Below are 21,399 nucleotides of genomic sequence, written 5' to 3' on the forward strand. Positions count from 1 at the left end.
TGCATGTGTGCCTTCTTACAACCTCATGAAATTCTCAAAGAGATTCATGACCCTCCAAATGCTCAGAACCTCCGAGCTGGTGTCAAGAATCTCATAGAGCGTGAGCAGGGACATCCTGCAGTCTCCTAAATCCCTGTCCTGTGCTCTTTCCATAGAGGCAGTGGTGCTCAGAGATCATTTCATGGCTCTAGAGCCACACATCAGATGTGGGTCCAATCCTGGTTGCACTTGGATTGAGTAGCTGTGGGGAGGTGCTTTCTGAGCCTGCTTTTTCCTCTGTGAAATGAAGACCACAGTCGCTGAGAGCAAATGGTGTGGCACAGAACCTAGTGCCCAGTCAGCACTCAAGGCACGCCAACTACCCAGGGCCAAGTCTCCTTGTCAAATGCTCCCATATCCTGCCTACCGCCTTTCATCAATCACCTGTGTAATTGTTTGATGTCTGTCCGCCCAGCAGCCTCTATGCTGTTTGAGGGAAGGAACTCTGTCTTGTTCTTGTTCAGGCACAGAATAAGCTATGGGTTGAATGGGTGGACAAAAGCATGAAGGAAAGAAAAAATTCCTCCAATTACATAGTGCTGCTGGGTTTGAGGACTAAAAAATGTGCTGTGTACACAAATCGAAACTCTATATCATCAGTGTTACTCCTTCCATGGAACCTCAAGCAAGTTTGTATGATGAGGGCAGATTATTAAAGAAAGAAAAGAGACAATTATCCTTTTTGAGAAAAGCTTGGTTCAACAATGACAGGAGGGAGAGAGAAAGGAAGGCAGTCAACAGAGGGTTGAAGAATCCCAAGACCAAAGGAGATAGGACTTTAGTGAGGGCATTCAAACAGCTCTGGACTGGTGTACAGGAGAAGGTGCATCTGTGATCAGTTGTTACAGCCCTATATTGTCAGTGAGGCAAAGCAGGAATAAGTTTGGAGACAAAGATGAGGTGATGCAAGAAGTGGGAAGCAAGAGGGATCTGTAGATTGTTCTCCAAAATGTGGGGCAGGCAACTGAGATTACTCCCATGAGCTGTAAAGGTAGAGGAAAGGCATCCTCGCCTAAGTCAAGCAGGGCCTGCGGCTCCCAGTTTTCTTGGTGGGAGCTTGGACAAGGTGATCACTGGGTTCCTTCCTTTTATGTCTCTGAGATTGCAGAGAGCTAACAGAGAGCGAGACTGTATTTAAATTATCTCCAAGTTTCCCAGGCAGAAAGGTGATCAGAATTAAATGACTCACCCCAACCCACTGCCACTCAATAGCGTTGCTCATATCTTTATGTTAAGAAGTATAAAGAGATAGGGAATGGCACAAAGAAACAGGACTTTTTTTTAAATTCTTCATTTGACAAAGCAGAAGAATAAATTAGCTACATTTTTAAAAGTTCAAAAATAAGGGACTTATGATTACTGAAAAATAGGGTTTATGTGTAAAATTAGTAAAGTTGGTAATTATAGATTTGATAGAGGAAGAAAATTATGGTATGTACTTGAAGTTTTAATATGCCTTAGTGATTCTTATTATCTACAAACCACTGAATAAAATGAACGTGCCTTAAAGTTTTTAAATGAAAATGGGTTACTAGGTAAGCTTGTTCTTTAACTGGAAAATGACATGTAAGTATTCCTATATGGTTTCAACTCGCTCTTCATGGAATTTTAAGAGGCACTTCCTAAAACTCTTAAGTACTGTCACTACTAGAGAGAGAAAACAGGCTCCAAGTGAGCAGTACTCTTAGGTGGATAATACTCATTTGGATTCAGAGATTCAAAGCAAGCTGTCAAAACTATTAGCATTTGTAACCTCCCTGTGTGAATCAAGCTTTTCTCAACAGGATGCAGCAAAAACAACCCAGCAGTCTGAACTTGCAGTTAACAAAGATACTTTTCAATTCCAAATTTGGGACCACCCAAAATTGCATAGTCTTTATTGAACTTTATAAAACTGTGAAGAGGCTAAACAGATACAATGCATTTATCTTAATGAAGTAAGTCATGTTTATTGTATTATGGTCTAAGGTGAGACAAAGTACTTATATATTTTTTAAACGGAAGTGGAAAACCATACGTTTTTTCAGTCATTTTCTCCCTAGGCAGCGCCTAATGTCAGAACTTTAAAATGACTTACGTCATGTCTTGCTTGTGGGAGAGGGAGAAGAGGTCATAAACCAAGCACACTCCAAACACGGTGATTCCCGTCTCTTTCACCAGCATGGCACAGGTCCCCAGAAACAAACTGAGCAGCAAGAAGAAGGGAGAAGCCGTGGGAGGGAAACATTCCCCAGCACAACACTGATCCAGACTCCTGGAAAACAAGGTGGATGTTCTTTTAAATTAAGAAATGTGGGTCACTAAGAAATATTACCTTAAAAGATAAAAGGTAGTCAATTTCTTTGCATCCTAAGCAATTAAGTGAGTCAAGATTTCTTCCACAGTATTCATCATGGAATTAAAATTACTAAGATGAAAAAAAGTTAATGTACTCAATTTGAGTACTTAAATTATGGTACATATAAATTAGGATAAAATGTGGCATGTAATAGTATGTAAATATGGATGTAAATTATGATAAAATATGGTATGTCATAAGTGAACATTCAAAAGTCATTTAAAATGTCATCATAGAGCTATAGTTAGAGAGAAAAGAAGACATTAAGTGAATACATTGTAGGTGACTAATACAGGTTACTAAACAACCTGCATGAGCTCTGGAGCCATGGTCTCTGGCTCAAATCACAGCTCTGCAGTTAACAAAGAAGTGAGAGAGCAAGTTACTTTGCCCCCTGTGCTTTGGTCCCCTTATGTGTGAAATGGGAGTCTAGCATTACTGGGGGCATTGAAGAAATGACTTATTACATGTCAAGTGTTTATCATCACATTATTATGAGTCAAGTGTTTTTAGGTGTTCTATACACAAAGCAATCAGTAGATAATTAATTATACCAAAATATAGTAGCTTTTTTCTCTGGAAAGGAAAAACAAATATTCTTCACATTTTAATTTTCTTTTTGCTAATTAATATTTTTAAATTTACTTTCCATGAGCATGTGTTAGATGAAGTTATTTTTTCTCGATTAAATCTCCAATAGAAATTTTCAAAAATTCTCTAGTGGTATAAAAGTCTTTCTTTCCACCTTACAAAATACAATTGACCCCAAGAAATAGCATTGTTCTCTTTGACAGTTGCCAACCCTGGGATTCTATTTCTTTAAAGTAAAGGCTAAAACTTCTTGTGGTATCTTCTTCTTACTATTGCATCTTTGAATAATTACATAAGATTTATGCAGAATTTACAGTAATTGTGCATTTTTCTATGCATTTTCTGTCTACAGCTCAAATTTCTAAAGGTAAGCAGGGCATGCACGTCCAACCTATAATAATAAGACTCATTATCACACCAATATGGACAGGCTGCAGGGCTAATCAGTCATTTTTCCCAAATGTATCAAACACACACAAAAAGCCCTAGAAACAAGTTTAAATTAAAGTGAGTAATTCCTGTCTAACACCAGAGTAAACAGGAAACAATTCATTGTTAAATTTGGGCTTTTTAAGATTTCATTATACTGTTCATATGATTGCGAATGCAAAGCCAGAACCTGGAGATGGATATTGCACTAAAAAAAATGCTCCGCCCTTAAAAAAAAAAAAAAAAAGCTGATTCATTTCATTCTTGATCCAAGGTCTAAACTGGTTTATAACAGGGTTCCTCTGTCTCAGCACCATTGGCATTTTTCAACCAGATAATTCTTTGCTGCAGGGCCTATCCTGTGCATTGTAGGATGTTTATTTAACAGCATTCTTGGCCTCTACCCCTAGGTGCCAGAAGCACTTCTTGGGTTGGGACAAGCAAAACTGTCTCCAGATAGTGCCAAATGTTCCTGGAGGGAGTGGGGGAATGGTGGCTGGGGAATGAAAAGAAATCACTCCTAATTAAGAACCACTGGGTTAGAACAGTGTTCCTCAGTCACTGGACTCCGAAAGATCACAGGTCAATGAACTGATCAAAAGTTCACAGTTCACAAATCCTTAACCAGGCCTCTCTCCACCGAGCAAGGTGACATGACTAACCCACCCGCTTTCCTGGGCCACACTCTGAGCACTCTACCCTTTCCCACATTCTCTTTTCAACTCCTGCCTTATGTAGACATGTCACAAATCAAGTAAGAATCTCATGGTTTGGAGAGTAAAGGCACAATTGAACAGAAAATTATTTTATTGCTTTCTGTTTTCCCAAAGCAAAGAATGTCTGTATTTCAAAGAAAGGATTATAAATTGTACAACTATAGTTGAAAAACACTACTTTCTGCTTAGCCTTGTTATTTTAAGCTTTGAGCTACTTTGGTTAGGATGATAAAGAGGAGAAACAATCAGGACCAAAATGAAAAGGAGAAATTAAGCAAATCATAGGCAAATAGAATAGAACACTGTGCCCAGTATATTTTGGCTCAGAGCTAAGATTCCAAATTCCATTCTCAGGCAGAAACTACCAGTAAAAGGAATCAAGAAGCAAGAGCTTGGATTTCTAGAACTGGGGGGAAAATACTCTTTTATAAATGATAGGATATGGTTCAGCATGGAGCTAGAAGAGACAACCGGCCAGTATCGGATAAAAATAGAGTTTTTATCCCTGGAGCTCATGAGCACAGTATCACCCTGAAGCCTCCCTTCTCTCCAAGCAGATGCTCACTCTACACACACAGCATGGCTGTAATCACAGAGGAGGGCTTGCTGAGCCATACGTACCTATTGTAGGAGAGGAAGGCCAACAGGAACAGGAGACACGCTAACACGTCAGCTCTGCCAACAATCCCAGCCACCTATGAAGTTTAACACAAAGAAAAATTCAAAAACTCAGAATATTATGTCAGAAAAATCTCACAGAAATGTCTTTGTTTGTAGATGAATAATATCATGTACAAAATAGTATAGTATAATAAAATAGAATACATATTATTCTTCAAATTCTGACATGACTAACTACCTCTGATCAGTAAGAATTAACAATAAGCTTACAGAAGGAGAAAAAGAAGAAGTGGCAAGATTTTCATGCTTAACTTTATTTTTAACTTCTCTTGTAAAGAGGATCAATTTATAGCATCAAAGCTTATTCATTTATTATTATTATTTTCAAATCTTAAAAAGAGGGCTGGGGTGTTGTTCAGGGATAGAGCACTTGCCTAGCACATACAAGACCTGGGTTCAATCCCCAGTATCATAAAAATAAAATAAATATTCTTTTGAGCAGCAATGGAATGTGTGACACTCCTAATCTTTGGATACCACAGTGGTAATGAAGCAGAGGATACTTATATATTTATAGAATAGAAGGAAAAAGTAAGCTGAGGAATCAATATTTTGGACAAGAAAGGGAATAAGTTTGAACTAACAATCATTCCACCAGAGTATATGTTCATGCAATTGTGTATATGCATATGCAAGTTTATGTGTATGTCTGTGTGTGTATGTGTGTGGGTGTGTGTACACATGTGCACACACGTGTGCATATTTCTAAGATCTGCCACTGCACTGGCTAAAAAGTAGCAAAGTAACTTCCTGGCACACCCAAAATCAGTCCCCATTCAAGAGAACATTGGCTCCTTGGAAAAAGGGCTGATTACTGAGATGAGGGTGGAAAGAATCAAGAAAAGTTTCTATCATCTTCTCATAGCAGTAAAAAAGGACCTAAAAAATTAAAGTCAAAAGGTCACAGAAGCCAGCAACAAGGGGCTCCCACTGACCAAACCTGAGACAATTTGAATACAAAAATAAGTAAGGACCATGATTTATTATAATCCACTGAAAACAGAAACCTGTGAGTCCATTTGTTTAATATACAAATAATGAAAGAATGGATACATATAGAAGTGCATGCCTACCGAGAGCAAGCAAATGGATGGGAAAGAAGGAGAGCTCTGGTTTCACTGAAAAGCTAATGAATGTGGGGGAAATAAGGGAGGTGAAAAAAACATTTTTGCTGCCAAAAAGAAAAGGCTAGATAGAGCATGAATACCAAAAATATCAATAGGGCAGGGTGTAGTTCAGTGGTAGAGTGCTTGCGAAGCATGTGCACTACCCTGGATTGGATCCCTAGTATCACAAAACACAAAAACAAAAACAAATAAAACAATAGATGCAGTCAAATGCTCTACCACTGAGCTACTGGATTAGACAGAGGGGAATGAAGGGAAGGGAGGGGGAAGGGGAATAGGAAAGAGTAGAATGAATTGGCATATTTCCTATGTTCGTATGTGAAAAAATCCACATCATGTACAACCACAGAATGGGAAGTTATATTCCATGTATGTATAATATGTCAATATATACTTTACTGTCATGTTTACCTAAAAACAAATTTTAAAGTTTTTTTGACAATATATGCTAAATCTAGAACAGTAAAGTTTCCTGAAGTGAGAGATATTAGCATGACTTCAACATCTTCCCCACTGACTACTTCTCTAGAAAAATAAAAAGAATTAATTACATAATGGAGATAATGTGTTACATTGCATTACACATTCACTAGGCAATCAAAATCACCACCCTGAGAAGGATGCCTCATTTATACATTATATATTCTAGCCAAGAATATATAACCTGAATATAATCATGAAAAAAAACAAAGCAAACTCACAGCATCATTCTATAAAAACAGATATAAATATGCTAGTAAATATGATAATTAATAATATATCATATATAGTAATATATAAAATCTATATAAAATTTTATATTAGTATTTTATAACACTAAACTTTTATTACCTTTTAATTTATTCTGGTTTATATTACATCATGATTACTAATTACAACTTTTAATAATCTATTGTCATAATATTGCATATATAATATGCACATATAAGTAAACATATATATGTATATAAGTATACACATATAAGTGTATTATATATATATGCATGCATATATTACATATTTGCAATACATTAAATTTCATACATTTTAAATATTTATACATTATGTATTATGTATTTACATATAATATGTTATATCTTTATAATGCTTTTTTATATTTATTAATTTTAATCATGTTACAAATTATAAAACACAATATGCATATTTTTATTATAATTTTATAATAACATTTATATATTACAATTTAATGTATTTAAAACATTTTATAATACAGACACTTCAACCTAAATTCTGAATCATACTGCCATCTATAAATTATATAACAGAAAGACAGTGAAGATTAGTAATTGTTCCAAAATAAAGGAGACTACCGAGAAATTATGACCAATACTCTCAGTTTTAGAAAATATACAACTAAATTATTAACATGCAAAGGGGTATAAATTATGCAACTCCTTCCAAATGTTTCAAAAAACAATATTTTTACAGAGAGGGAGAAAGAGAGGAAGAGTGATAAAACAAATGTGGAGAAACATTAAAAATTAGTGAGTCTAGATAAAAATATAGTTACTCTGTGTATTAAGTTTAAAGTTATTTCAAAAAATGTGTTACTTCAAAAGGGGACTGGAATGGAAGTGGAGTGGGAGACAGATGACTTGTATTATTCTGCCTCACAGGATGTGTGTATTTCTCTTCATATTTTAAAGTCCAAGAAATAAAACTGTAAAGGAAAAAATGGGATACAGATTTTTAAATTTTTAAGTGCTTCTGAGAAAAGGTCCCCAAAGAGCTAGATGAGCAGTTCATGAGAGAAATGAGAAAAGGTGACATTTCGGGCACCAAAAAACAATATCGCCCAAATCAGGAGAGCACCTGAGGCCCATGGTGTGTTGAAGAATCCATCAACAAGAACAGAAAATAATTTCTTGGGATGCAGACCCGTGAACATCCTCATCACTAGAGCACAATTTGTGGTCACAGGGAGAAGCGATGGCACAGCAGGGAGTGGCCCATCCACCAGCAGCACAGATGTCTTTTGTCACCTGATTGAGACTTGATTTTGTTATGTTCAATTTCTGAGATTTGGGTTTATCTTTATATGAATATAACAACCCCACCTCACATATTGTTGTCACTAATGACACATGGAAATTGCCAGCCTGATGAACACCAGTGCCCTTCCTCCTTTTCCTTTCAGAGAAAGGGAGTGGAACTCTTCACAAAGGTTTGCCTGTATGGATTGTGGAAATTGTCTTTTCACTTTAAGATGTACATATATGATATCTTAATCTAATTTTATTAGGCAGTTTAATATATAGTTAAAATATGTATAAATATACTAACTATACAATTAGTATACTGTACATACTGACATATTGTACATACCAATTGACAGCAAGTCACATATTAAGAAAAATTCTAGTCTCTTCGTGTAGTCCAATCTATAAGAGAAACCTAAACACAGCCAAAGAATTGTATCGGCAGCAGAGAGCGAAAGCTACTACCTAATTTGGCTGCTTGGACCACACACTGTTCATTGATTGCTTAATCTATAAGGAACCTGAGTGACAAATCAGGTATACTGTATGACTCAAGGGAGACCGGCAGAGGCAGTGTGGTATCACCATTGACAAGGCTTACCTCAGAACTAGTAAGCAACAATTGGGCACAGGTCATGTGTGAAGCTTAGATCCACTCAGTCTGCACCTCTGCTTCCTTGAGCATTTAGCTAAGCAACACTGCAAGACTTCCTGAAGGTTCGACAGAGAGCCATCTAGCCTGCTGCAGTCTCAGAAGAAAGCCTAGAGTCTGGGCCTGGAGGGCCCAGTATCCCCAATGTGGCCGAGAACAAGACTTGCAAACTGATATCAGGAGTAGCAAGTTGGAGTGAGGCAATTACAAGCTAGGCAGGCATACCTAATGCGTTAAAGGTGTCCTTAAGCCCTTCAGCCATTTTGGAAGCAGCAGCAACAACATACATCCTAGATGTATAGAATGTAGTAACCCTTTGAGCAGAAGCTCAGAGAGGACATTGAAACGTTAGTGCTGACACTAATAGGCTCCTTGGCCAAACCAAACCATTAAGCATTCAACAAACACCTGCTCTATACACCTTTGAGCTGGGATCTTTGGGGCAAAGAATTAGATATCTAAGAGAAAAGAGTTCATCATCAACTGCTAGAGCAGCCACTCTAGTGATTCAATTAGTCAAGATCATCATGTTCAATAACTGTGTATTTTATTCCAGTTAACAAGAATTTTCCAAGTGCTTATTTGCCAAGGACTGTGCCAACTGGAGGAATACACCCTGCCTCGAGGACTTGAGCATCTGGTGGAGTTAGAAGAGGGCATTAAATATGATACAAGGAAACCACATGCAACACAAGAGGAAAAATCACTGCCAGGAAAAGACTGGAGGGTTTAATTTTGACTGTAGGATCTGGGAAGGCATCACAGGGGAATGGTTTTGCAATCTGATACTGAAAAGATGGACAAGGAGGCTTTCAGAAAGCTGAAGACTAGGGGAATGGAAGCCTCAGCCAGGAAGGGAACAGAGGTGCATTCCAGTTAGAGGACGGGAGTAGGGAAAGAGGTCTGAGGATATGTGGAGTGCTTCTGGAAGAAAGGGCAGAAAGTGATGAAAAGCATAGAGTACATGAAAAGAAGTGGGGGTGCAATGGGAAATGGAAAGGGAATGTGAAGTCGGGGAGCCAGCTGGACTTGATGCAATGACAATGTGGTTGAAACTGTATAGTTCATTAGAAAATAAAAAAGCAACTGGTCAGTTTTTGGCAACTGAAAAACATAGGCAAAAGAACAGCATGTATTCTGGCCCCAGTTGAAGGTCTATACCACCAAGAGGGTAGTGTAACCTGGAAAATGTAGCCTTTAACCAATGTCCACCCACTGGGAAAGCATCAGTGCATAGAATTCAAAACAGGCTTAGTATCCCTCATCTGAAATGCTTGAAACCCTAAGAGTTTTAGAGTTTGATTTTTTTTTCAGATTTTGGAATATCTGTGTAACATAATGAGATATCTTAGGGATGGAACCCTAAACACAAAATTCATCTACGTTTCCATATACTTTTTATACACACAACCTAAAGGTAATTTAATGCAATAATTTTAGTGCACCTGTGTTTTGACTGTGACCTACCTCATGAGGTCTGGTGTGGAATTTTCCACTTTCAGCATCATATTAGCACTCAAAAAGTGTCAGAGTTGGAACATTTGGGAACTGGGAATTTGGGATTAGGGATGCTCAACCTATAATGTAAAATACAGATCTCCTAGCAAGAGTAATAGAATCATGTGTGAGAATTCTAACTAGGACTTAATTTGCTCTCAAAACTTGGTATTTTTTGAACACCACTCATATTATAAAGTATGCTATTTTATAGAGTTATTAATGTTTATTTTATTTGTAAGACTGAGTTCCATTAGCATCAGGGCCAGGAACACATACTTAGTATGTGGTAACAGCTACCTGCCAGCCTGATCTAATCAGAACACAACTAACTTTCTCCTCTGTCCTCTTGGCCCATTCTGGAAATGGCCTTGACCTTGGAACTCCATGTATCGGCTTTTTCTCCTCTTGCTTCCAATTAATTTAAGTGCATTCCTTCAAACCAGTAAAGTCTCTGTGATGATGGGGATTTCTCAGAAGACAATTGTAATTTTCCTAATTTCTCTGTTGATTTTTCTTATGATTCAGGATTCAGAAAAACATCGTATTTCCCAAGAAATACAATGTCAGGAAACATTTCCAAGAATCTCAGGGACTAAAGTGAAGTAAGTCTGCCTCTAATTTTTTTTTTTTTTTTTTGTCCAGCAGAGTGTCTATTCAATAGGCAGTGTATTATAGGCACTCCAATGTTTGTTGAAAGAGTGAGTAAACAAATAAATTTGTCCCTATATATTTATATTGGAAATAATGCTTCTTTCCGCTAGGGTTCTTGTGTTATTACATGTTGCTTTGTCTTGTATCTATTTATGTGCCTTTTTTTTTTTTTTTTTTTGCTTTCCTATGAGCTTGGTGAACATCAACCTGTGGATGGGGTCCCTACTGTCCATTCACTTATTCCCCCAGCATAGAGAAGGCAGCCCTACACCAAGCACATACTCATCAGCTATTTGATGATCTCACAATGAATAAAGGAAGCCTTTAATCATATCAGCATGTTTATATATGATCATATCAATGTGTTTAAACTAAATCCTATCCCAAAATTTTAAATTTCCTATCCTGTTCAAGATAACGTATGGTCTGGTCTAACTTTTTTTCTTTTTTAACAAAAGGGAGAAACTTCCCAGTAATTCCCTTCCCCCACCACAACAAGGTCTTCTATTATTTTAAATAGTTTTAAATAATTTATCACCATATCTTCTATCAAGTACATCTTTCTTTCTATTTCTCTAAAATCTATAATGAAATAGCAGTCTCTATTTTACTTTGCAGTACAAATTGTTTTGTAGGTCAAATTTTTTCCCTTCTTCTCTATACCTCCCTCATCTTCTTGCAAATGTAAATGTCTTCCCTAACATTGTCCACATCTTGACTCCTTCGCACCTTTAATTGTGTTACTATGGATTGTATTTTTATTAGCTCAAAAGCCTGTTGAAACCCTTCTTAAAGGTCATTTTGCTAATAGGATTTGCCTGTTTGCTTCAAATCCAGCCTAAACACTATCAGCTCATGATCACACTGCCCCAAGTTGCCCATGCTTTCTGCTTTCCCTCTGAAACCATTGAATTACATCTGCAGTTACCCTACTTGTTTGATCTTTCCTGTGATAATTGACTCCAAGACACTTTAAGTATAGATTTTCAGCTGTACTTTAAAAACTATTTGTCAGAAACAAAATATTGGTCTGTGGTCTTAGATTAAAACACGACACTGAAACAGCATTGTATATTTTATATGGCTAGGATTGAAAGTGTTTGATTATTTTTCTTCATGTTAGGACCAAAAAGAACATTAAAATTCAGGTATCTCTCTCATCTCATTAAGTTTGTGTCTAAAGTCTGTCATGCTGGCGTTCTAAAATAAGATCTTGCTACTGCTCTAAATGTACCCAGTGGAATGTGGACACGAAAGCAACTCAAAGGGCTTTCTCTGGCCTTTACAGGAACACATACAGGCTCTCCTTTGAATAGCAGACATTTGACACCCTGTCTCCTTGAACTTATACTTCCATTTTACGTCCCCCTCAACATTTTAAATGTATTACATACTTATGCTTAAAAATATTTCATTATCTTATCTCTCTGTAATAAAAATTCATACTTAATTTTTAAAAAAAATTTTTGGCAGTGCTAGGGATTGAACTCAGGCCCAGGACCTTGTACATTCTAGGCTGGCACTTCACCACTGAGCTGTGTCCCCCAACCCATAATTGAATTGATTTTTTAAATTCCATATGGCCAAAAGCCTCTAAAGGTTAAAATTTTAACTCTGTATTATTTATCCAATATTATTAATTCATAATTGTTTAATATATCACAACTAAAATAGAAAACATGATAATTATTAAATGTAAAAGCTTATATTTTGATAAGTGCAGCAAGTTTCAATTATGTGTTTAGCTATCTGTGGCTGAATCTTATTACCTTTTGTTTAGAACAATGAGACAGCATGAAGCACCAATTCTATTCCTCCTATCACTTTTATATAGATTACCCACATAAATGAGAATGAAGTATCCGTGTTATAGCAATGACTTAATTCTTGGAACTCTGAAGTTACCTGCACTTATCACAAAGTGATCTATCATCTTACACAATTTTTTAATGATCTACCAGCTGACAAATCAGCCAGGTCCTCCTCTAATTTGGTCAAAAGCAAATAATTTAAACATCCATCATTAGAGTTAACTGGCATTACAGCCATTTACTTTCAGAGTTTTGTAGAAGTAAAACAAAAATTCTCTACCAAGAGTTACCAAAGGACCATGTCTTATACCTCACACTCTTTCACTTACAGGCATCTTGTCCAGTCTACTGTACTCAGAGTAGGGAAAATTACCTAAACAATATCATTTTTTATATGATGATTTTTATCAGTCTCTGTGTGTGTGTGTGTGTGTGTGTGTGTATGCGTATACACACATACAAGTTTATCAAAACCTTGGGCTTAAAGGTTTAGAATTCTGTTTGTGGAAAATAGCCATCATACAACCTGATTGCCCAAATCAATTCTCAGTATCAAACCAATTAGTCAAATCATATTTCTTAGGTCAGTTCAAATAAACATACTACTGTGCATCTCTACAATTATTGAACTTCTGAACTTAGAACATCAACAGGAGCCACCAATCCGTATTTCTAATACCATGTTGTATTCTTCATAGAAATACACATTATGGTTTGGATGTGAGGTGTCCCCCAAAAGCTCTTGTGTGGGCTGAGATTGTAGCTCAGTGGTACAGCACTTGCCTAACATGTGTGAGGCACTGGGTTTGACTCTTATAGCACTGCATATAAATAAATAAAGGTCCACCACCACCACCACCAAAACCACCACCACCACAAACAACAACAACAACAAAATATATATATATATAGTGTTTAAAAAAGCTCATGTGTGAAACAATGCAAGGTTTAGAGAAATGATTAGCCTTAACCCAGTGAATTAATCACCTAATGGGATTAATTGAAGGCAGGTGGGGTGTGGCTAGAGGAGATGGGGCATTGGGGGAGGGGCTTTGGGATATATTTTTGTATCTGGCAAGTGGAGATCTCACTCTCTGCTCTCTGATCATCATGTGACCTGCTTCCCTTCACTACATTCTTCTGCCTCACCTCAAGCCCTTAGGAATGGAGCCTGCTGTCTATGGATTGAGACCTCTGAAACTGTGAACCCATAAATAAATTTTTATTCTTCCAAAATTGTTCATGTCAGGTCTTTTAGTTGCAGCAGCGAAAAAGCTGACTAAACATATAAGACAGGAAGAGATCACAAGTTCTTTCCTCAATGTATCATGTATTAATTGAAGGAAGCCTCCTGACCCCAATAGATCTGTTCCTTTAGAAGGAAACTCGGGGTATGTATGCCTCAGGCATGGTAGATTCTGATGTATGACAGTATTCCTGATTTGGGGGTTTTTTGTTTGTTTGTTTTCCTTTTTGGTACCAGGGATTGAACTCAGGGTGCTTAACTATTGAGCCACATCCCCAGCCCTTTTTAATTTTTTTTTTATTTTGAGACAGGGTCTCACTAAGTTGCTTAGGGACTTGCTAAATTGTGGAAGCTGGCTTTGAACTTGAAATCTTCCTGCCTCAGCCTCCCCAGCCACTGGGATTATAGACATGCTCCTACACCTAGCTCTTATTTTTGTCTAAATGAGAGAAGGGCAGGTGAGAGAATAAGTTAAGAAAAGAGAACCAATGTGCAATCTTCCCTGTTGGTGTGTTCTTACACAGATCGACTTTGGGAAAGTGTCTGGATGCCAGCTAAGGCTCTGCAAAAGACTCTTTTAAAAAAACTGTGGGGCCATGTACTCTTGGAAAGACATCCTCTGCCTCCAGCAATGCACATGAAATAAACTATGTATGGGAGTTTAACAATGCCACCTCAAACGGTGCATAATTAAGTAAATATTTTAAAGGTGCCATAGATCTAAACTATCAATAATTTCAAAACAAAATTTTTCAACAACTACAAAATAACTACACCCCTTATTAAATAACTTGGAAAACAATTGGTAAGCCTCCTAAGTCTCTTTCTAACATTAAGGATGTCACTCTAACTGTTTTTGGTCCTCCTTCAGCTCTTAAAGTTCTGCTTCACAAATATTATAAAGCACAGGGAGCAAAAGTAAAACAGAAATATAGGGCAGGAATAATGACTTAGCATGACAAGTATCTCAACATGCCCCTTGCTGTTTAAAGACACATTAGGATTTAAATTTTCTGCAAATAAAAAAACTAACCATGTACTAGTACTTGGACTAATAATAGTGGCTATTTTAAAAAGCAGTTAAATCCTCAAGGTGCAAAAAAAGTCAATTTGAACATTCAAAAAGAAAAGTGGTCAAGCAGAATGATTTTTATATAGAGATAAACACTTCAGTAGAGCTTTGAATTCACCTGGTTTTGAAAGGAAGGAAAAAAAAGATCATTTAAGCTGATACATACAAATACATTTGTTTTGGTTGTTATTTCATTGAGTTCCAATTATACTCACCGCCTCTGTGTGAACAGGATGCACAGCAAAAAGTAATGCCGTAACAAAAGCAAGTCCACGATTCTTGAAGACGGTTTTATCACAGGTGTACATCAGCACGAGGGTCACTAAGCAGTGTAAAATTACATTTACTGCGTGAAAGTAGAATGGGTTCATGCCAGTCAAAAATATGTTTAGCCTGTAAAAAAAAATTAAATTAAAAAATAAAAACCTGTACTAACTTCAAACACAACACAAGCACAAAGAAAGCAGACAGACTCTATCATTTATACAGATAAGCTATTTGAGTAATTATTTTTAAATGACTCCCAACATTTCATTATTTGATAGATTTGAGTATGAACCACTTTTTTTACTATCTCCAAATTAATGTCCTATCTGCAGAAATCAATGCATTTATAATACAATGTCACTTCAGGAAACTTTTGCCTCTCTGAGGCAGCAAAAGCAGGTGCTCAACCTGTTTTCCTTCACCTGGTGGATGATATGAACCCCTCTCATAATATTCTTGTTCTCACTGCCAGCTACTCCAAAGTGGCCAAGTGTTCAAATGCAAGTTCACAGTGCTGTGCCACATTCACTGCAACCAGTCATGAATGTGTTCTCTCACCTATGGTGCCACCAGGAACCACATTTCCATATTATGCATGTGACAGAATCATCTAATTACTATCCCACAAGGGGATCTTGGGGGCATTACATGCTATTATCAGCTGCAGCTGAAATAAAAAACATGAGCAAAACCATAATGTTTCAGAAATCTGTACTAGATGTTTTTAATGCAGATTCCCAGATCTCAGAATCTGATTATTAAGACTATGACAAAGAAACAAGAAGAGAACCACATAGAGAAGGGAAGTCAGTTATTGAACATCATAAAAAATATATTTTCATGAGACAGAAATGCAGAACAGAGATATCTGAAGGTTGTTTTAAATTTAGTAACATAACATATGATTGAGTCTATGGGATTATAGAAAAAAATGCACTGGTCAGGGTCTAGATGTTTTAGAGGAACATACACACCCGTAGTCTCCAGTCCATCTTACAAAAGAAGTAACCCTAGGTCATTCTTCACATGCCCTTGTTCTTCTTCTCTTACAGAAACAACTCCTCTTTGCCAAAACCACCCAGACTGCACAAGTCAGCTTTAGAGATGACATATGCATATTCGAAATACTTGACTTGATTCATGCACAGCTTTCACCTACAGAATTTTAATCATCTCAAGCTTTATTTGGGCATATGAATCCAAATGTCATAGTTACTAATCAACTCTTCCTTCACTCCCACTCCCAACAAAGTAACCATAATTCAAAACCAAACCTGGAAAACATGGACTGTTATATGGGATTCAACTAAGGGCATTGATGTAAGGTTGGACCCAGCTGTGTGTAGGCAGATCCATGAGCCTGCACACACCAGCACCCTTTCTACAGAAGCATGGGGGGAAATAATCCAAACAAGGGGAAGAGGAATGGGCAGTAAACTAGGGAAACAGGCAGGTTCAAATAAAGCAAGAACAGCACCACATTCCAAGGAAGGAGGACCCCACATGTAGTGTCAAAGTTGCCAGAAATCAGAAAGCTCCAGTCTGTAGATGTAAGAAGGTAAGACCAAGGTGTGGTTCTCAAAGAGTTGGATACAGTTCCTATAAGTCCATCCTCCTGAGGCTGATTCCTCACTGAACATTCTAGAACAACTAAACTATCCATTTAAAATTCATTCATATCAGTGATGATGACGAGAGAAAACAGCATCTCACAGGCATTTTCTGGGTATCCAAATTGGATCTCTGACAGACAATTTGCATCAAAGCCTTTAAAAAGTGTATACTCTTTGACAAAAATTTTCATTTCTAGGGATTTTCGTGAGGAAATAACCAGAAAAGTATTCAAAGATCATGTGTGGGCAAAAATGCATCTCACCATGCTAATTATAAAAATGGCAAGATCTATTAAAAAGTCTAAAATGATGAAGAATGAATTCTCCAAACTTCAGTCAAGTTACCTTGAGACAAAATGCTAACAAATTTTTAGGACATATCCCGTTTGCAAGAATCGAAAAAAAGAAGATCTGATTCTGGGAGCCAACAGGGGTTCACAAAAAGAGGACTTAACTGATGAACCTCCTAATTTAATAGAAGCAGGAGTGTGATAGATAGATCACATCTTTATTTTAACAAAGACATTTATCAAAATCTCCTGCAATCTCCTTGCCCAGAAGATAGCCTAAGATGGATCTGTAGCAAACACAAAGAGTGGTGGGTAATAAATCAATGCCTCCTTGGACTGAGATCTCCTCTGTATGTCACAGCTTTCCAATATTATCTTTGCTTTGTCCAATATTTTTATCAAATATTTAAGTGAAACTAATATGTATGCTTATCAAGATTATAAAAATACCTGTATTGAGGAAGGAGTGCTAATATGCTGGAAGACTGATATTCACAGAGTTTAAATGGATGAAATTATGAATTTTAATAGGATTAAACTGAATAGTGGTAAGAGTAAAGAGGGGATGTAAAACAGAACAAAATGCTGCCAATCCAGATTAAAATAGTGTACCTTGTACTGCCCAAGAGTTTTTAGTTCCCCTCAACTCAGAGACTCAGTGTGTCCTGGGTAAATAGACCAAAACATCAACAAAAAGACAGGGTACTGCTGGGTAAGGTAGCAAACACTGTAATCCCAGCGGCTCTGGAGGCTAAGGCAGGAGGATCCAGAGTTCAAAGCCAGCCTCAGCAATGGCGAGGCGCTAAGCAACTCAGTGAGACCTTGTCTCTAAATAAAATACAAAATAGGGCTGGGGATGTGGCTCAGTGGTTGAATGCCCCTGAGTTCAATCCCCAGCAAAAAAAAAAAAAAAAAGATCGGGAAATGTACAAGTCAAACTCTTTTTCATTTCAATGTACTCCAACAAGACTTACCAAACACCTATTAGACATCAGGAATGGTTCAGGGCCCAGAGATACAAAGAGAAGATAGGGCATTTGCTTTTAAATGGATGACCACATACTAGGAGCAAGAGAGGCAGTTAGTCAGATAAGCAATAGTGACAGAATTCTAGCAATGGAGAAACTACCAGGTGCAAAGATTTTAGAGAAGGTAATATTCTACCTGTGGACAGGAGAGACAAGGTGGGTGGAATCCAGCATGGAACAGGAGACCTCCAGAGTGCTTCTTAACCCTAGAGCACCTTCACAAGAGGGCTCTAGGAGTAGAGGAGGGAGAAGCTCTCTGTAATGAGATCTCAGGAAGGTAGGTTTGTGGAAGGGGGTGTTCAACCTGGGGATAATGACAGAGAGAAATGATACCAAGTTCTCTGGGGGGGAAGATCTTGGTCATATTTATTGCTCAACCCCAGTGTCTAACACACTCATGGTTGTAGCACAATATATTTTTTGTATGAATAAACATGACAAACAAATGAAATACTGAAGCAAGGCACTTACTCTAAGTAGCTCCTCAAAGGGAAAGTAAGATCCAATAACAACATTGTAAACAGGCTGTCTAAGAGCCAGGTTTAGCCAGTAAATTGTTTTGTTTCACCTTTATATCTTTTTTCTTTGTAAAATTTACCAATATTTTACAAAACAGATGGTTATTTGGATAAATTTCCTGTTCACCTTGAAACGTTATTGGACCTGGCAACTCTGGGGTTATATGGGTATGCAGAAATATTTGGGTGCCCATTTCAATAAGACAAATGTTCACAATTTGCCATAGTCTCTGCCAATTTCTACTGTATTCCTAACCTGATGCCATTCATCTATCATCATACACACACATACACACACACACACAATTTTTCTTTTAGTAAAAAGAGAGTGCAATGTTTCTTGGGCCTATATTACTATCACAAATGGGAAATCAAAAGACAGTCAAAATGACTGTTTGAAGAAAAATGGAAGATAGTATATTTCTGGAAGAGGAGGGTATTCCCATATGCCTACTATGCAAAATTCTATATGTCAAAGAATATAACCTCCCATCCGGCTCAATTCACTCAATTACCACATCAGCCAACCCTTTCAGGATTTGAGTTTTCAGCCATTAGTATACAAAATACTAAGAGGACTTAGCTCATAAAAAGAATTAGCACTTAAACTAGTAAACATCTGCACATTTAAACTGTATAAAGTGGGGCATGGTAGTACACACCTGTAATCCCACTGGCTCAGGAGGCAGCAGGAGGATCTGGCCTCAGCAACTTAGACCCTGTCTTCAGTGGGAAAGCACCCCTGGGTTCAATCCCCAGTACCACCAAAAAATAATAATAATGTAATAACAATTAAACTAGATCGACTGCTTTGATAAGCAGAAACATGCACACAGAAGTTCCAGGCAGGATGACAGTCCACCTGGAAAAAATTCTCAACAGAAGTGTCTCAGGTTGCACTTCACCCTGAAAGTGCCTCTGTGATGGCATTTACCACTTTCCTAAAATTCACTAGCTGTATTACTCAAAAGTTATGAGCATTTTTTTATTGATTGTAAGAAGCTAATTTCTTTCCATTAACATATCCAACCCGCATAGCACACACTAGATTCTAAATGAAAATTTACTGAATGAACAGATGAATTTATATAATGTTAGAAGCTGAAAAGATCGTCATTCCTTTTCAACCCTAAGAATTTCTCATTTTTATTTGGTTTAGTCTTCATTTTTTTTAAATTTAAAACTAGGCCAAACAGTAGGAAATAAAAATATTTTTTTCTGAAATAATCCTAATAACCATCTCTGTCTGCAAACCTTCCACAGTTTGGTAAATATGAGCACAAATCAACCCTTCTCCATCTGAATTCTCTCTGCCTTCTTGTAAAACTGCCCAGAAAGGTGGGGCAGTAAGGTCACAGAAATCAGAGTAGCTGGTTTCCAGAATGGCCACATCCATTCCCAGGAAAGGTCACAGGATCTGGAACCAAAGGGGAGGCAAGGGAAGGGCTCTGAGTGTCTGCCTCTGGGATCTCACAGCCAGGAGCCTGACATAAACTCCATCACTCTTTTTTAATTCTCTGCTTTGAAAATGGCTCTGATTTAGACAGACAGACAGACACACACACACACACACACACACACAGGCTGTATCCCAGAAAGAGACTCATACTGGGGGGTGGGGAGAAAGTCCTCAGAAAGATCCCAATCCCATTTCAATCAATCAGCTTCATCTTCACAAGCTGGCACAGGTCTGGAAACTGACTAAGAAGTCAGAAATCTCCATTGTGGCAATTTGAGCCTGATCCTGGTCTTGCACCAATTTTCTGCAGCATATACATCAAGCAACATTTTAGAGGCCTATCTGTTTCATTCCTAGGAACAAAACATGATTCACCACCTTGATGCCTTCAGGTCAAAACTTTTTGATGCCCAATGCATTCCCACTGCTCCTCATGATATAAACTGCAGCCAATTGGTCTCTGGTATTCCAGGATCTCATCACTCCACTGATGCCAGAGAGCCCATCTGAGCAGCATCTCCACACATATCACATTCAGCCTACACAAGGCAATCATCAGAGTGCATCCCAGAGCTGCAGGTGCTCCTAATAATGTCATTCTCAATGCCTCCGTGAAGGCAAAGCCATCTGCTCTCTCCAGGAATATTATGGAGGGGTAGAAGGGTGTATGTGGGTTGCACACAATAAATGCTTCCCAACATTGCTATCTCAGTAAGCCTTTGGATTCCTTTCTGTATATTATGCCAGGGAAACTGTGGCATCTCAATCTCACTAAACATAGGCCCCCATGGAGTTCCAGTGGTTTCCAAGTTTCTTAATCACCTTATGCACTAATTATGCTGCTAATTTCCTGATTCCATCCCAAGATACTCTAAGCCAGTAGATCTGAAATAGAACCCGGAAATCAGCCCCAAGTAATCCAAGTAATTTAAGGCAGGAGAGTCTCAGAACAATAAGACATAGATCTCAAAGCTTTGGGAAGTTGGGTAGGATTGACAAGCTTACCAGAAAAGTTGTTTTCTCAGCATAACACAACACACATTCTTTTCCCAGAAGAACTAAAAACCAGGGAAAAGGAAAAATTGACTGTATCTCCTTTATCATGTTTCTCAGGTCTCATATGATATTTTCTCCAAAACTTTCCAGTGGATTTCCACAGCCCAATACTAGTACACATCACATTCTCCTGTCTTCCTCTATTGCTGTTCATCTTTCTTCTTCCCCACCTCTTGCTATCATTATAATTCTCAAATGCTTATAAGTGGTTTCCATAGTCTTCTTAGATCATTCAACCAATAAATAACAACATCTGGTTCTGCTCTGTTTTTCTCTAAGGCAAATCCCTTTGGCCCTCAATCATTTTGGTTGCTATCCTTCTGCATTCCCTCCAGT

General features: G+C 37.6%; 1 protein-coding gene across 1 annotated transcript in view; it reads right to left on the reverse strand.

Moving 5' to 3' along the window:
* Nucleotides 1-21,399, reverse strand: part of Tmtc1 (transmembrane O-mannosyltransferase targeting cadherins 1) — a 269,839-nt gene that overhangs the window by 237,863 nt on the left and 10,577 nt on the right. The window contains exons 3-5 of the mRNA XM_048802437.1: nt 15,048-15,225; nt 4,735-4,808; nt 2,117-2,293 (exon numbers count right to left, since the gene is read on the reverse strand). Of these exons, the coding sequence (XP_048658394.1) occupies nt 2,117-2,293; nt 4,735-4,808; nt 15,048-15,225 (429 nt within the window). The remainder of the gene's footprint in view (nt 1-2,116; nt 2,294-4,734; nt 4,809-15,047; nt 15,226-21,399) is intronic.

The sequence above is a fragment of the Marmota marmota genome, unplaced genomic scaffold (genome assembly GCF_001458135.2).
Source record: "Marmota marmota marmota unplaced genomic scaffold, marMar, whole genome shotgun sequence".
NCBI lineage: Eukaryota > Metazoa > Chordata > Mammalia > Rodentia > Sciuridae > Marmota > Marmota marmota.